The sequence below is a fragment of the Onychostruthus taczanowskii genome, unplaced genomic scaffold (genome assembly GCF_017590055.1).
Source record: "Onychostruthus taczanowskii isolate IOZ18803 unplaced genomic scaffold, ASM1759005v1 scaffold7, whole genome shotgun sequence".
NCBI lineage: Eukaryota > Metazoa > Chordata > Aves > Passeriformes > Passeridae > Onychostruthus > Onychostruthus taczanowskii.
The window spans coordinates 13,022,458-13,040,986 of NW_024504786.1; the positions used below are offsets into that span (position 1 = coordinate 13,022,458).

At 43.7% G+C, this 18,529-nt stretch overlaps 1 protein-coding gene across 1 annotated transcript; it reads right to left on the minus strand.

The window, feature by feature from the left end:
• Positions 1-221: 221 nt before the first annotated feature.
• LPAR3 (lysophosphatidic acid receptor 3) lies at positions 222-10,695 on the minus strand. The gene is made up of 3 exons (XM_041421659.1): positions 10,578-10,695; positions 7,335-8,092; positions 222-773 (listed from the first exon to the last, which is right to left on the minus strand). The coding sequence occupies exons 2-3, from the start codon at positions 8,068-8,070 to the stop codon at positions 424-426; spliced, it is 1,086 nt and encodes a 361-aa protein (XP_041277593.1). The 5' UTR covers positions 8,071-8,092; positions 10,578-10,695; the 3' UTR covers positions 222-423.
• Positions 10,696-18,529: the final 7,834 nt, after the last annotated feature.

The following is an 18,529-nucleotide window of genomic DNA, read 5'->3' on the forward strand; positions in this document are numbered from 1 at the left end:
CAACCAAGCCTGCAATCCTCCTCAAGATGCACAGAAACTATTCAAAGCATAAATACTCAATGAATGCCAAACCTGCACAGTCAGGCAGGCTTCTTCTCTCTGTAGGAGCTTAAGGAGGGTCTCTTTACATTGCTGACATTTTGTTTCCATGCACAAGAAGTCTCTGAGAGGTATTTATTCCATTCACATGAAAAAACAATTTCATGTACTCGAAAGACAAAAAGGATGGCAGTACAGAAAGTTTTCTTCATTACAAAGTGTTTTTCCATCAGGCAATTATTTATAAGAACTTCTGTTAACACTGGAGTTGAGGCTCTGGAACAAAGTGGATATATTGTTTACTAGCTTTGCCAGTCGATCTCCTCTTACAAAACCTCTCCCTTCCCCCTCTCCTTTTCCAGCCAAGCCAGTCCCTTGCATAGCTCAGGAGTTTCCTTTGTCACCAAGATCTCCTTTTCCACAAATTGTCCCTTGAATGATGCCATCTTCAATGTAGTGGCCTGAGATATCCGTGCTCCTGCAGAGAACTGTCGAGGGGATCCGAGATGAGCGTCTCTCCTGGCTCTTATCTTCAGAGGAGCAGCAAATCATCCTTTTCATGGTAGCCCACATCTCATCATCTTTGTATGAATAAATTATTGGATTCATAACAGAGTTCAACAGGGCCAGGAGAAGAAACCACCTTTTAACATGCTGAATCCCACAGTCAGTACAGTTCAGTCCGTCCAGCAATAAGACAACCAGGCCAGGGGTCCAGCAGACAACAAAGGCACCTAGAAATATAGGAGACAATAAAAAGGAAACCAAATCTGACTTCAAACTTCTAGGGTTTTGGAGTGTTTAATATCTTACAAGATTATTAAGTTTGTCAAAATTCTACATAAAAGTGAGAAAAGCAGGAGAGGACAAAATTCTAATGACAGTAGCAAGATTTTATCTGCTACAGCTTCTGTGCCAAGCCCTGAGCAGGAGGCAGGGCAGCTCTCAGAAGACTGCAGGGAGCAAGAATCTGAGCTGCTGACAGCATCTGCTCAAACACACATGGGAAAAGGTCATCACAACAATGATTTATCCATGCTGATAAATAAACAAGAGCTCTGGAGCACTTAAAAGCAGAGAACTGGCCCTGGAGCACATTTCCTCTGTTCGTCTCTTTCGTGCACTGGAGGAGAAGACATCAGTTGGTTCACTTCCACCACTGCCATAATATGATCTAAAGAGACAAGTCTCCTGCCACCCCACAGCTGGCTCTGCAGTGCCAATTAATAAGACAGGTGTCACGTAATTTGCACATGTCCTGGGAGGAAACCCACAGCTAATGTAGGATGTGCCACTCCCTACAACGCACGAGCACCGTGAGCTCCCCGCTCAAAGCTGAGCCCACCTCCTTCCACTGCTCCCTCCCAGGCTCTGCATGCTGAGACACAGTAATTCAGCTGCAGGAAAAAATTTAGTTACACAGGAAAAGAGAGGAGGAAACAAATAGATTAATTGGTGAAGGTAAAGTGAAGGATGTAGCAGTCGGGGCACAGAAATGAAGGGGTGGGGAAAAAAAAAACCAAAAGCAAAACAGAAAAAGTATGAGGAAGTAAGTGCATAGTGGTGGGGAAAGAGAAAACTCTGCAAGAGAGGCAAAAGAAATTAAAGGGAGAATGAGGTAGAAGAGATCTTAGACTGAACACAGCACATTAAAGAAAACATTAAAACCACAGCTTAGAAGGCAGCTCAATATTGCATTTGCACCTTCCCAAGTTCCTGCACACCCACACTGTAAGTGAGGGTGAGCAGGGGTAACACTTTACCAAATGCAGCCTCAGCCACAAGCTGGAGAGGGGCCCTGGGCTGCCCCATCTGGCCCTTGGTGTCCCCGCTGCACTGCACCCCGTGATCCCTCACCCAGAGCCCAGGGAAGGAGTAGCCATGTGCATGATAATACTAACTTAGCACAAGCCACAATTGCTGTCTGACATACAGAAATAGAAAATTACAACTCTGCCCAGCAGTCACAGTTTGAACAATGTACCAAGGAAATTCCAACCACTTATCACAGCAGAGTTTCCCCATTTTGGAGCTTAGAAAAAAAGTAATTCAACAAATAATAGCATCTACATGCCTAAAAGCTCTCTGGGAATGTGGATATCTGTTCAACAATTTTGGTAGAACAATCAAGTCCACCTCATCTTTTCAAAGCTGCTGATAGTCCCGTGTCCAAGCTGTGGAAGGCAGCAGTGGGAGGGAGCCTGGCCAGGGCAGGAGGCAGGCAGTGCCAGGGGCAGTGCCAGGGGCAGTGCCAGCAGCACCCAGGCACCCAGCAGCAGCGCTGCACGCACGGGCTGGGGCCAGCAGCACCGACACCTCCCCACCAGGACTGGAGAGGACACTGCCCAAGTGACAGGCAGGCCATTATGGTATGTTAGGGGGATTTGTGTGACTCACCAAGCACTAGGATTGCTGAAAAATGTATCCAGGACAAGGTATTGTGGATCTGCTGCAACCTTGTGCTCCTGGACTACAAACAAAATTCAGCTGATTTACTCTGTTCTAGGCAATACTGAACAGAAAGACAAGACACCACTTTCTTCAGAAACTGAATTTTTGACTCTGCTGTACCAAGATTTTTGTGATGCTAAGTGCTAATTTCATGGTGTTAGTTTTGAGATACTGGTTAACATCAGTAACATTCCTCCATTGCCCACTGGCACTGGGAGCTGCATGCTGCTACCACAACACTTGTTTTTCCTGGTCAGTCTCTCTTCTACACACTGGTTTGGCTCCTGCATGCTGACTAAGCAGTTGTGAGCAGGGCACCAGCCCTCTCTTATCATCTACAATGGACAAAACACTGTACAGAATTGCTGTCCTGGCGTTCACCTGCAAATCCCATCAGTTATAACAAGTGCTGTAACCCAACTACCCAGAAAATACTGTGCCTGGTTAAGTGTTCAGACAGAGAGCTTTCACTAACAAGGGTCACTGGCAAAGCTGCCAATCCACCAGCTCCATGCACAAACTGAGATGGTAACAAACCTTCCTTAGAACAGACACTGAAAGCATTTTGACCACTTGTACCATAAAGAATGCAAGGTGCAACCACGCTTTTATGGAAGTCAGCAGGAGAGGAAAGAGACCCCAAAAGGCACACTTAACAAAAGGCACAGAAATCTCTCTTTCAAACAGAACCCCAGATTGCAAGCAGAAGTAGTCCACGAACTCATAGGATGTATCCCTGTCTATCTATACCAGCAAAACCCTAAAAGGTTTCAAAAGTAAGGGAAGATAAAAGACCTGCAGGCACAGGTGTCTCCACACACTTCCCACGACCAAAAACAAGGACAAGGCAATGCAGTGACAGTGTCCAAGTTACTGGATAATGCTTTCTTGGGGCTGCTGCTTTGACTCCATCAAAAACACATTTTGCTCTTAGCACCACAGAGATGAAAGTGAAGCACGTCTCAGACTTGCAGCCTTGCTCAGATTTTGTTATTTTTACCACCAAGCTTTCAGAGGGAGCCATGGTTAAGCATAAAAATATACCTTAGTCCCAGCCCTTCAGCAATTTTCTTGTTTGCAGAATATTTATCCCATAGGAGCTCCCCTCCCAGATGAAGTGACACACTCCAAAAATAATTTAACTTCTGGGACTCATTAAAATTCACAAAAGTGACATGAAATACAGTCTGACTGCCGCATAGATTAGAACAACTTGGAGTCTCTTCACCAGATTATGGGAGATCGCAATGCCCCAAGGTTAGTTTGAGGATTTTCCATTAGATTTAACCATGGGATTTCTTGTAGATTACATCATCTCTGTTTAAAAATTAATTCCTGTGGATCTGGAAGCACTACTGATGCTTCAACAGCATCATTTCATAAACTCCTGCACGTCAAGGCTGTCCCTGAGCATGCCAACACTGAGAGAAAAAAAGTGCAGTAGGTTCCAGATGCCAGTGCCACATGTGCGACCAAGTTAAAACAGCAAGTTACCAATTAAACTATAAATTCACTGAAACTGAAAATCATCCCCTCCAAAGCTGCTATTTCAGCAGGAATCTCACTGCCAGGTTCAGAGGAGCTACCACATACACAACCACCTGAAAATCACATACCCACACACCTGCAGCCACTCTTCTTCAAAGCTACAGTCACAGGCTGAGCTGGGATTATGCCACAAGGTCAGCCCTTGTGAGGATTTTAGCCCTTTTTCCTTGGTTTCACATCTTCCAGTTTCAACTGGATAACACCCTGTGGTTCAGCATGGCAAAGGGAAAGCCTTGCTCCTGTTCCATGATGGACTATTTCAGGGGATATGGCAGGAATACGCAGATGACAGAGATGTGACTCAGCCTCTGGAAGGGACCCTCCAGGCCTAAGTGATGGTGCAAAAAGCCACCACAAGCTGTGGTCACCAGGAATCCATGAAATGACCCTAAAATCTCAATTTCCCCCAACTCTCAGCTGTAAGGCCACAGGAGGAGAACACTCGGAGAGGACAGGGATTTTTTGCTTGAAGGGCAGCCAGCCACAGCCCAGCCTTCCCAAGGAGGGAGCAGGAGGAAGCTGGGAGGAGCAGCATGCCAGCAGTACCCAGCTACACATAGCCTCCTTCCACACAGCAGCAGAGGAGAGGGATTTTGTCCTGAATCTCCCATGAAAGCAATAGAGCACATGAACAAGAATGTTGGGCATCATTATGCATTATCCAGCACAGCATCTTGGAATGGGCTTTTAAGATTGCATCAGGTGTGTACTCCAAAGCATTTTCAGATGTTTCAGGAAAAAGTATTTAAAATAACTGCTTTGGGCAAAACCCACAGCCTGTATATAGCTCTAGGCTCTTCCATCACTTGTTATAAGCAGAATTTTGGAAGAATCACTTTGGTCACTTGGTGACTCCTAGTAATTGGAAAGTCCAGAAAACAATCTATTTGGTTTTTAATGCATTTTGCACACAGTGCTTGAATTACTTAGCCAGGAGAGCACATTTCAAACTGTTTAAAAAAATAAGTTCTCATTCTTGGAAATAAATGGTTATAAATAGCCTCTCAGAGTCAAAATTTGGAGAACTGATGTGAAGGAACATGCCAAGATACTTTTCCTTTGATCCATGAGCTTGTAGTAGACTGTACACCCAGCAGCACCAGCACTAATTTAACTTCTTTGGAAGCAGGCTCTGTTTCAGTTTTGTTTCTGACTGAAAAAGTAAATATACAAAATTAGGATCTCTAAAGCAGCACTCAAGCTAAGTTAAATTTGCCTGGTCCAGCACGCAATGACATTAAATGTTCTGCCTGAATTATAGTTCAATTTCATGGCTGAAAAGCCATATGCTGTGAGTAAGAGGAAGCTAATGCTGAACTTCAACCCATAGTCCTAAGGCCCCACTCACTAGGAAAAAAAAATACCCAGTTCAAAATGAGATTTTAAGGGGGGTTTTTATCCACACAGCAGCATGGTCACAGAGAACACTGAAGGCTTGCCTCAGGCTAAGGACCTTGAGGGATGAGGGAATGGCAGCCACCATCCCTGTCCCTCCAGCTCCCACATCATCTGCAGGGTGCAGTCCTGCCTTCAACAGAAATGCTCAGAGAGCTGCTTTTTAAAAGTGCTCTGTTCTCTGTGTCTTTCCAATGCAGCAGTTAACTGCAGTCTACTCATCCCTATGCATTAGGGCAGGGTCATATTTGGAGCAATTTCAGAGTTTTTCTGCAGGGATTTTCTCCTTCCAGGTGGATGGTTTAGGTTTCACTGCACAGGAGCTTAGGTGGGGCGAAAGATCAAATCTTGCTCCTGCAAGTCAAGGGCGGAGGGACAGGAACAACCACAAATTGGCTCTCAAAAAAGAACAGTTGGGGGATGATTTAGAAGGAAAAGGCTCTGGCAGCAGACAAGCCAGCTCCAGAAGACACTGAAGTGAAAACCTTGTACATGCTTGAACTACCAGTTCACTTTCTTTTACAAGGTCAGGCACTGTGAAGTTTAATGGATTTCAGCTTCTGAAACTCTTTAAGACATCATTTGGTAGACAAAGGTGTTATACAGCACAGCACTATTATTTCAGAAAAAAAAAAAATAAAAAAAATAAAAAAAACCAATAAAATCAGATACCAGACTGTGCAAACAGCTCCCAAAAACTGCAAGGGGAAGGAAGTGTCCTCAACTTGAACTTCCTACCCTGGCAAATCCTATCTCCATGAAAAATTACACTTTTCTCCCAGAGCTCTCTAATACTACCATGCTGCAGTATGACACACCTGTGCCCCAGGTATACATGACCACCAGCTTTTCCAAAAGCTCCAGCTCTGCTACATTGGCTCATCCAACCTCAGAACAGCTGTTAGAGCAGTAAAGCCATATTTGTGGGTTTAGAGTCCACCACCACCTGAGCCCAGCTTCACAAATGTCTCAGTGTACCCCCAGTTCCACCTGGAGCCCTGCTGACATTGTATTTGGTTTCCAGGATACATCTTGTTCAGATTCAAGTAATTCTGGAGAAAATTTACTGCTACAGCTGGTATTTGTTCCAAGGATCAGTCACCTGATCTGTTCATCTCTAATTTAATGTGCACTACATCACAATTCCCTGAGGAAGTGATCTGAGCTAATCAAGTATCAACAGTGTCTTTAGGCTAGAACCCAGGGAAAAATCTCATGTTATTATTTAGAGATCTAAGGCTAAACTGTACCATCATTATCTAAAAGTATTTCGCACCACACAATACCCACAAAACGAAGGTGAACCCTTCCTTGGAAACAAACCTCTAGCAAAGTCACAGACCCACCAGCCATTCTCTCTTTTCCCCAGGGAAGGTGCATCTCCAGGGGGAAGGAGTTTCTATGTCCAGGAAACAGCCAAGATGTGCAAAGAAAACTATCAACACCCAACGTTAGTGCTCATGGCCTTGTGCAAACACTAAAAAACATTACTTTGAAAATGTTCTACTAAAAAATTATAAACCTTCACAAGCCTTTCTCCAAAGTGATTTTGTATCTTCCTGCTAAAAAAAAAAAAAAGAAAAAAAAATCCCACCCAAAAACCTTTACCTTCAAAATTTGTGTTTTGTAACAAGGCCACCTACACTTTTCTTCTGTGTGTTGACCAGTCCTCTATCTCATGTTTCTGCATAGTGCAACAGCTCTTTCAGTGTCTAAAGCACACAGAAGTCTAGATGCCTCCAGCACTTAAAAGTTCAGTGAAGTTTCTTTGTGTTAGGAGGGCTGAGCATTTATTGTGGAGATTTTTTGTTGGTTTGTTTCAAATAAAAATTAAACCAAACCAACACAAACCAATTCAGTGGCACTGCCAACCTTGCCCAGCATGGTTTGTAGTCTCTTACCTAAGACAGTCATGACAGTCTTCATGAGCTTCACGGGGGTTCTCCTCCGGCTGATGGACCCGCTGGTGTGTGAGGACAAGACGTTGGTTTTCCTCTGGACGTACATGTAGATTCTTATGTAAACCACCACCATAATGAAGAAGACAACCAGGTTTAAGACACTCCAGAACACCAGGTAACTTCTGCTGTAAATTGGTGCCAGGGATGAGCAGACAGTAATGTCACAGAGGCAGTTCCAGCCCAGGGTCGGAACAGCACCCATGAAAATAGCAATGGCCCAAATGGATATAATCAAGAAGGTGACTCTCTTCTTGGTGAGATTGCTGTGGATCTTCATGCGCATGATGGACATGTGGCGCTCCACGGCGATGACCAGCAGGTTCACCAGGGACGCCGTCAGGCTGGTGTCCAGCAGCCCCTGGCGCAGAAACCAGCGGTTCACTGTCAGCGTCTTCGACACCGGGCCCGTGTTGAACATCAAGAACACGTAGGCGATTCCAGCAAAAAAGTCTGCGGCTGCTAAGTTGGCCAGAAGATAGTAAAAGGGAAAATGAAACCTCTTGTTCTTCACCACAGCTGCTATGACCAATGAATTTGAAATGAAAATGAAGAGGCAGAAAAAGGTGCCAAAGCATAGAACACCAATGAGCTGCGGTCCTGTCCACTCATCCGCCGTGTCCGTCTTTGTCCTGTTGTAGAAAAAGTCCATGCGCTTGTCATAGTAGCATTCGTTCATCCTGGATCAAAGCCCCTGCATCCTAGGGAGGGTGGAAGGGAAAAAGAAGGAAGATTAACAACCAGCAAATAGTCCTTGCTTCAATCAATACCTTCCTTTTTGGGGACAAGGGATGGTGACAAGGACATGAGAGGGTGTATACTTGGAGGCCTTAAGTAAAAATTCAAACTGTGCAGGGTGGACGCAGAAGATACTCTGGAGGACCACAGTGCATGATGCTTGAATGAATCAGGAATTTAAAAAGATTTTCCTACTTAAAAAATTCCAGCACAGTTCTTTTGCACTAGCAGTCATAGTGTACAAGCAACAAAGTGGAAGTTAAAAAAATTACTTTCTGGAGATCATGGAGAAAATCTGAGCAACAGCCAAGCCATTCTTGCTGTGAAATCCCATGTTTGAGCCACAGCCCCATCATTATTTCCATTTCTCAGTGTAGCCAGTTGGGATAGGGAAGCATAAATCATAACCCTTCCACTTTACTGACTAAGCAATAAAAGGCCCATTGCAGAAAAAAAATATCTTTTGGTTTTTCAATTTTATATTAATAAATGTAAAAAATGTATGTATATAAGATACTACAGGCATATATATTCTGAGTGCATATCTGTTATTTACTACTAGAGGACTTCAGTAAATGTGCTGAAAAGGGAAAAATATTTTCTAGATATTTGATTATTCTGAAGCCAGGAACCATTTTACTGGGCTCTCAAGCACCACACAGCCCACTTAAGATAAGCATCCAGAAACCAAAGCCCAGATTCCCTAGGTAGCCCAGGTTCCCTACCCAACCACAGGTTAAAGCAAGCCCCAGGAACAGCAGCAGTGCTGGGGTTTATTTCTCATACCCACTCAGCACTATTTCGGACACAGGGCTATTAAACCTGATGATGGAGAGGGAGTCCAAGATCTAGATTACATCACACTTCTGCTACTCTGGGGAGGTCAATGCCAGCTGCTTTGGCAATTTTATTGCCTTTTTTTATGAACCAAACTGAACCTGGACTAATTTACAGAAGATCTGACAGCAATTACTCATGGCTGCAGGACCCCATGCAGGGTCTCAGAGCACAGAAGGGAGAGTTTGTGTCTGATTGTCACCAGCCCTCACATTCACTGTCAGTGTCTGAAGAAGGGTTTTAACAGTTCATTAAGAGATATGTACAGTTTTAGCAAAACCCAGGAACACAGCCATAGCACAAGATCCTAATCATACCAGATATTATACAGAGTGGCAACCACCAAAAAACCTAGAAGAGGTGGTTACAGGCAGAAAGATTTTAAAAAGCATAGGCTTTCCATCTCTGCAGCTAAAATTGTTGACAGATAAACACCAGGTTCACTTAGTCTATTATTACCCTGTGGTTATTTTACAGTTAAATATCATCTCCCCAGGGACTGAGAAGCAAATTAAACAATCCCCAGCAAGCTGGTTAATGCACCACATTAAAGGTTCCTTCCAAGCTTTGAACTAAAAAGGTCCATCTTTTGTCATTTATATTATGCTACCTGTGTTATTTCATGGAATATTTACAGTCATTTTAAATCAAATTAAACTATTCCATAATTAATATTTTCAGGAAGTTTTTTTTAATATTCAATTTTTCTGACCTAGCTCCTTAGCCTTTTTTTCCTTGATTTTTGTTAATTCTCACCTAGTAGTCAACACGAAAGCACGCCACTTGACATTGTTGTCCATTCCATTACCCTCAAGAACCTGGCCAGCCACTCTTTTTTACAAAAGGCTATATTACTTAAAGCATCAAATTTAAACACATAGTCAGAACTAAGAACAGCTACTTAAGGACAAGAAGTGGAAGGAAACAAGTAAACCATCCTTTGTGCTGAAATATTACAGAGCATCCCTGCATCTAAAAATAAAAAAGCCTCAGCAATGCAGATCCGCTGCAATGAGTCAACTGGAATTCAACGCCCACTGCTCCCTGTTCAGGGGAACAAGGGGGAGCTGGGCAGTCAGCACATTCCCCATTCTCACCTAGGAGCTACTCAAAAATCAAATTCGGTCTCCAAGTGACCAGAAGTCCCTGAGGAGCTGCAGACAACAGCTACTCGAGTAGCCCAGTGCTGGGAACCCTGCCAGCAGAGAAGCCTCTGCTCTAACACACCAAGGCAGCAAAGGACTTACTGAGCTTGACATTAGGCTTTTATAGAACAGCCCAAATGCCTGCAAATAGAAGCAGCATTTTGGGCAAGAATGGAAGGAAAAAAAAAAAAAAAAAAAAAAGCCAAAACTGTGAAAATTACAGGGAAGGTTTTCTCAACATGTTGTATCTTACTGTGTAATCATCTCAACAGATGAATCTCTTGCTTGCAGTGACAGAAGAGTAAAGAAATCAACAGATGCTTTTTGCATCTCATCTGCTTAAAAACTTAAAGAAATCCAAAATATCAACTATGAGGTCCCATCCTTATTTGAAGTAGTAACCAAAGAAAAAAACATTCACACATCCGTAATTCTCCACTGAAATAATTACACTACAAACACTTACTGTCACACAGCAGAGCTCAAACGACAAATGATTTTGAAAGAGATGTCTTGAGGTATTGAGGTAAGATGAGAAGGAGTAGAAAAGCATCCAGCTGAGGTCTCAGAGTCACAGGGCAGACTCTGGAGATTTCCAAATGGAAGCTGCACCAAAGCAGAAGCTGAACTGGAGCCAGTTTACATCCCAGTCCTTCGAAGCGGAGATGCAGCACTTGGCTATCTGTGTGCAAAAAAGCACTTACAACACCAGGGGCCTTGCAGACAGTGCAAGTTTTCTTCACACCTTTGTCTGAAGTCCTCCCAGCAGAATGAGCCTGGTCTCAGGGGAGCTGTACAGCCGTACAGCTATGCAGCTGAATCCTCAGTGCTCCTGCTCCAGTCCACAGCAGGCACAAGACGTGGAATAGCATATTCCATAGTTCCTGGCACGTGACATGTCCTGGCAGAACTTTCTTCTCCAGGTCTTCTCTTCTGCAGCCAAATCAGAGATGTTTATCTTAATCAGGGCAGGTTTACACTTAAGAAGAAAAAAACAACCCTTAAATATAACCCTTTATTAAAAATAATCCTTAAATATCACATATTTCAGATCTGTTTATTAAGTACACAAGAACTTGAGTATTCAGGCAAAATACTGTTCAAAGTTAGTAGAGAAACAGCTAAACTTGTCAGTCCAGACTTAAAAAGGCAAGAGAGTCACCCAGAGTCTGCAGCAGAGAGCTCCCCTGTTGTGCTACTCACTTAAATAATTGCCTTATTTTGCTTTGAAATTGGCTCTCCCAAGCTTGATAGTTCTTGGGTTTTTTATGAGAAAGGACAGCAGACAATCTCTATTCACCTGTTCTACACCACTTGGTGTTTCCTATCCCATCATGCAGATCTCCAGCAGTTACCACATACTGCATGTTCTACAGGTGAGTTGAGCTAACAGCTTGCTCTTTTACTTGCAGAGAAATGCATCAAAACTTGTCAAGTGCCAAAAACATACCCTTGTCTAAAAGGTTCTTTCCCTCATTTCAACTTATTTAATTACCTCATTTCAACCAATAGTAGCCACAAAGATCACATAGTGATGGACCATGAACTGCATTTTCCTCTACCACTCTTGAGTAAACATTCAAGCTTTTTCTCTTTTTTGAGTGGGAAAAATCCTCTGTTCCAAAAAATCTCAAAGGATTTGGGATTTTAGCTAAACAGTTTTCAAACTTAAAAGGACACTTTAAGAATTCTTCCCAATACGTAACATCTTGAACATTATTTGTGTTAATGACAGATGTATGTATTTTAATTGTTTAAAAATTCCTTTATGACAGTATAACTCCTACCAAGTCAGAATATGTTCTTCACTATTCTTTAAACAAAAGCCAAGAATTTGCATGAGTATGTAGGAATATATTACACTACCTACCTGAATAAAGAGTTAGTGAAATAAAACATCACCTAGATAATGTTTTTGACAAAAGGTTTGGCTAGTTGCAAGCTAGCATGCTTTAACGGTTGTTATTCAATTGGAATCTTGTTTGCATCAATAAATTCACTGAAAATGTGTATATTTATAATGAATTTTAATACTGTTAAGTTACTTAAGTCAAGGACTTAAAGACAGTTATTTAAGTGAAGGATTTTTGCTGATTGAAACTGTGATCAAAATTAGCTTTAACTAATTTTGATTAAAAATTAAATTTTGTCTGTAAATCAGCTCTAAGTTGAGTTTCTCATAATTAATGCAAACATTTGTGAAGGAAAACACAAATAGTGTCTTAATGATAAAGTCACAATAAAATTTAGCCTTCAAGCCATAATATAATTCAAGGCACACTCCCATGGTTTTCTTCCCTGTCCATTAAAAACCAAGATGTTCCAATACAATGGCTACAACTTTATTGAAGGGCTGGCATCATTTGGGGGACTTTGACAGCTTCTGCCCTGTTTCTGTATAAATGCAAGAGGGAGGGAGCAAACAGGCCTGGGGTGGCACAGAAAGCTACAGTAGAGGATTCAAGCCAGCTTTAGAGGTGGACTGAAAGTCCTGGGAGCAAACCTGAGCCTACAAGGAGGAAAACAGTAGTGAAGCCCTTGAGCAGGGCAGAAAGCCATCTCAGGGGAGAGGGAGGGTGTGTGCCCAGGCACAACACCAGCCTGGTTTACTGAGCTGGCACAGGAATTTCTGTGCAGAATTTCAGGGTAGTTCAACACCCAAATCGATCCACTGCGGAACAGGAGAGACCACAGAGCCAGTACAGTCCGGGCAGGTCTGTGCGATGGCGCAGAGGAGCGAGCTGTGCCCAGGCTCAGCCTGCAAAGCAGGCAGCCTGCCAGCTCTGCCTGAGCACTTTGCCTCCTGGCTCCCTTCTCCATTAGCAAAGGCCAGGTATTAAACACAGATCTCCAAGAGATTTTGAAACTTATTACAAAAGCTACTCTGCGGAAAGCTGAGTTTATCACAATGACTGCCCACAGGCACAGGTGGCATAGTGTGAAATACTCTCTTCACATTCAGACTGACACTGCAGAGAAATTGCCTACTTGCACATATTCCTTCAGCTTTCTTAATCGACCCTACAAGCAGTAGATGGCTCTTGTAGAGCACCACAAAAGGAGTGTCTGGAGGCTTGCAGCCAGCACAGCCCCTGCCAGGGCTCCCCACAGCACATTTGTCTGCCCGCACCCTGTGCCACAGGCAGAAACAGACACCCCCTGTCCCGTCCTCTTCTTCTGGATAAACCACCCCTGCTGCTTTTGTTTTTCTCGTTACTGAAAAGCTCTCGCTCACCTTACTGCCCAGAGGAAGGCACAGGCAGAAGGAAGCCAGGGTGCTGGGTAGCCAGAGCTGTACACAGCAGCAGCACCAGTTCAGAATGGGAATTGGTTCCTTGTTCCCCTCCACACCCTGCTACATGTATGGCCACGGAGGAAAACACAACCCAATGATTGCACAGTAACCCAAGAAACCCATCCAGGTTACCTCAGTTTAGAAAGAAATACCAGGGCAGAAAAGGGTGTGTAACACAGCAGAAGCCAAAAATGTTAATATGTAACTGTAAGGAAGAGTTTTGTGAGCTAAGTGCTCTGGTTCACTTTTAATTGTCTTTAATAGTTTATTGATATTATAACCAAAATAAATTTAGAGAAACAAACTGAAAGGAAGCACATAGAGAACACAACATTATGCATACAAATATATCTAAACTAAAGCTTTTTTTTAATCTGGTACTACTAGAGGACGTAATTGAAGGCAATATTCATTTAACAGGTCTTACAGAGACAAATTATCTCAGAAATGCAACTGTTTTACATTTTGTTTATTACAGAAATTGTGCAGGCACTGCCTGTACTTGAAACAGCATGGTACACTTCAAGGACCTGAGAATGTAATTTTTCACAAACATTTTTTAAAATGTAGCTTTACAAATTGAAAAAAAAAAAAAGTTATTACTAAAACACCATGAGGCCAAATGAATAAGTTTTTCAACAAGAGAACTTGCTTATTAGTAAGGGAATCTACTTGTGGTTTTGTTTGGCTCCATTTTTTTTTTCTTTAACTGTAGTATCTCCAAGTTCAGATAACTTGCTGAACTCAAATCAATCACTCCCAAGCAGCATTATCCCACTACCTTGGTCTTGGTCTCTACCTTTTAGACTAAGGAGAGCAAAGTGCCACATCCATTTTCTCTCCAAGCCTGTTTCACTGGCATAATGCTAACTTATGGAAAGTACAGCAGCACTCCTACTTCCACCATGGTTCTGGATATTTCCAGTAATAGTCCATTTCTGTGGTGTCATCTTCTGGACTGGGAAGGGAGTGGGGCAAAAGGAATGAAGACGATTCTTTGGTAACTCTTAAGCATCTGTGGTAGAAACATTTAAGGTTTTATTTATCGTACATACTGCATAAAAGACCAGCGCTATGTGGTACAAATAGAGAGCCTCAAGAAAAGTATTAAACCTACCAAAAATGTAAAACCTCAAGACTAAATATTTAAAGTTGCAGAGAGAGGAAGTAGTACCACCAGCCACGAACCACAGCGCTCTGCACACACAGCCAGATAAGAGGCTCAATAATCACTGTCAGGGCACAAAGAGTCACCCTGTGCATGTAAGTGACAGTGCTGTTCCTCTGCAAACTGCTGCAGGATGACACTGACAGCTGAACTGTGGCACAGAGATGCAGGGGCACCTCCACCGAGGCATTACAAAGCTCAGGCTCCAGCTCCTGAAATCCCTTTTGTACAAAGCTGCTCTAATGCCCCAAATTGTCTGAAAGCTCTGATACATTGCAGAAATTTGTTAGGGACAGATAGCAAGTAACTCACTAGTTACCACAAGTTTAGACTTCAGACTTTGGTAATTTAAGACCTTCTGAAATTATGGTTTACTAGATCTATATATGGAGTTCAAACTAAAAACTTTGCTGCAAAGCCTTCATTTAGTCTCCTTTAAGTGTGGTTCTGGAAGGAGCTGGCAGGTCATCCTATAATGCGGAAACAGACACAGCATTTAAAGTATTTAAAAGTCATTCAAACAGCCTATACATTGTGAAACATGCCTAGAAGAAAATACCTGTTCTGCTTCTAAAGTAAGTTTCCCATTTCTGCAGAATTCCAGGTCCTCTCACTGATCACTACCAGCTCCATTTTACCATTCAACAAATCAGCTTTCTTTCACAAAACCTACAGAATGCAGATACAGACTATTTCAGCACAGTCCCAAACAAGTCAACTTTTACTGTTTATTTTCAAGACATACTGATGAGGATCTAAATCACACCACTGCTGATTAAAACAAGTCACTTGACTGCATCTGATCTGTTAAGAGATTCAGAGCCTGGGTTCACAAGCAAACGTGTCAGTGGAGCTGTTAGAAATAGCACACTCCAAGACATAGTTACTCAAGACATAGAAGCTGGCCTAATGGCATAATAGTAGAATTCAGGTATGGCAGTCTTTAAGACTAATACCCAAGAAAAATACATTCTCTACAGCATCAAATCATATACTTCAGAAATTTTATTTCATTATCTGATAACATAAAGCCTATGCTGGAAGACATTCCTAAAAGGTCAGTGTAGTACAGAAGGATAACTTGTCTGAAACTTTCACCTAGCATTCTGAAAAAAAACCTAAATACATCTCTCAGCAGCTTTGCATGGTGGTAAGAACTGCTGCTTCTTTACTGATTATGCAGATGTGGTTTGTGGGGCTGTTGGATTTGTTTGCTTTTAGTTTAATTTTCAGTACAGAGATAAGCTTAGTGAAATCAGATTTTTCACCATAAAACTGGATTTGAGTTGTGCTTTCTACTGCACTTTCTAGAAGACCATAAGAACATGGAAGAAACCACACACAGAGCATAGCTTAAAGAACAAAGCTACAGTAATGCAGCTTACCAGTCTGCAACAAGAAATGTCGTTTTCTAGACTCATATCACAGATAGAACAGACCTAAGTACAATATCACAGATAGGAGAACAGACCTAAGAACATGGCCTCTGGAAACACAAGGGTACAAAACTTCTTTCTCTCCCTCTCCCTTCGGCTCCGACTTTTTTTCCTTAAGGGAAGGAATGCATCATGCAAAATAACGCAGTGTATTTTTTCGGTGTATTGCACAGATTAAGATAACACCGTATTAAGAAAGCACTTAAGACCCTTTGCCGGCGCCCGCACTCCGTACGAGCTGCCGGCGCCCCAGCAGGGCAGGGTCCCCGCGCACCCCAGGTGTGCAAACGGGGTCTCGAACGCACGGAAACTCACGTGTGCGCTTCTGGGCGCGCGTGGCCGTGTCCGCACACCCCGCGACTGAGTCTGTCCGGGACAGAGCGGCTGCGCTCCGGGCTCGGGCCGGCTCCGGGCGCTGCCCGCTCCGCTCACCGGCACGGCCCGGGGCTCCGCTACCACCGCGGAGAGTTACAGAGCTGAAGAAGTTTTACCAGCCCGACTCCTGGAGCAAAGGCGCATTCCTCGCGGAGCCGTCCAGCCGCAGTAACAGTGCTGCCACCGCTGCCCCCTCCACCGCCCCGGCCCCGCCGCCGGTGGCAGGGGCTGAGCCCGCCCGTCCCGCCGCACTCACCGGCAGCCCCGGCGCGGAGCGGAGCAGCGCCAGCGCCGCCGCCAGAGCGGGCCCGGCCCGCCCGCCCCGCTCCGCGCCCGGCCCGCCCCGCCGGCCTTAACCCGTCCGGCCCCGCCCGCACCTGCCCCCGGTGCGAACGGGACAGCGCGCCAGGAATTGGTTTCCTCCCCGGGGCCAAGGTTTGGCTCCCCCCGGCACGGGCGGCTTGGAGAACGCTAGCGAGACCCCCGAGCTGCACAGGTGTAAAGGCTGTGCGGCCCGAAAAGCCCGTCAGAAGGTCCATCATCATTCACACATTAGGAAACGAATGCAAAACCCAGATAAAACTGCAATAACTTCTGCGAATAGATCCGGACAGTACAGACAGGTAGAGCCCACACGTAGCTGTTCTTTGAAACAGTGTAAAAAGCAAACAAGAACCATTTCACACCCAACAGTGTGATACAGAAATTTGGCGGCTCATGCCACCTCCAAGGGGCCAGAGTGAGCACAGACAGCTTTGTAATCAAAGAGAAGTCAAACTCACAAGTAGACAGTTGTGCAAAATCAAATTTATCTGGAGCCTGTTATCAAATGGATCTGACCCACTGCTACCTGCCTCTATCACTTACTGAGGCCAGGCATATGTCCACACAGTGCAGACCTTGCACAGGTCTGCTCAGAGCTGAACTGACTAAACAAAATCTCAGCAGAAGATCTCTGTCCCACGTCTCAGAAATCCTGGTAACAATTACAGCATGAAACTTAGGTATTAAAGCTTAGGTACAGCCTTGCACCTGAACATTATCTATGAAATGCCAAACAGACTCCATGCCAGTTTTTTTCTGTTTTAAACAAACAAACAAAAACAAACAAACAAACAACAACAAAAAAAAACCTCCTCAGAATAAGAGCCCAAAATCTTATTGACCCTGTTCCCCTCAGCTGAAAGCTCACCTTGAAGACAGCTCAGGAAATTTTCTTCTCTTCACTTCTGTCCATCTCTAATACAAGCTTCTCATTGTCTCATCCATTTCTATCCTTTTGTTAAGTCCTATAAGCAATTAGCAAAAGCTTCCTATTCCCAAAGAACAAGACTATGAAAGGCAACAGCCCTTTTTCAGAGCACTTTGCAAAAGTTTATGTTCCAGTTCTGCTTCCATTACTGTGCATTACCTCCTTAGCAGCTGGAGTGGGACCACCTATCAGCCAGCAACTGTGTTCAAATCTGTATTAATGTGCAGAATTCAGAGCCAACATATGCCAGATTTCCTGTTAAGTTTCACCTCTGGAACAGAGAGACAGTAATAGCCTCCAGCAAGTGTGTCTTATCTTCCTTTTCAAGAGGAAAAAAAAACCCAGAACACCAGATGGTGAAGATAAAAATTGGTTTCTACAGCACATTAGTGACCTGCTCTAATATGGTAGGGCTGAAGCAGCAGTCTAGCTAGCAAGGATTTCATATGATTCAAACCATAAAAAAATCAATACTGGACAAGAAAACCTTCTGATTCCATTACAGAAATTAAGTCTTAAATCCAGTTAAGAATTATTAAGTATTCTCTGTGTTTCTTTTGTTGATAATGCTTTCCCTCATTCCCTGGGGTGTTCTGTCACAAACAAGTATTTATCTGAGCAGTGGTTTTGGCAGGTCACATTAAGAAAGAGTTGGAGGTTGAGTGAGGAGCCAAGACTCTCCACCAGGGCTCCATGTCAGGGGCAAGGGAGGCACCTCAGCTGCTCCAGGGAAGAGAGGCACCAGGCCCCTGGAGGTGATGAGCCTGCTCACTGTTCATACATTACACCACAAATTATCCACACTCATGCTTTTCTATCTGCTCCTGCTAGGTTCCAGTCTCTAACCCAAGATTTCTGTAAGTACTGGCAGAGGGCAGAGCAGTAAGGAAAA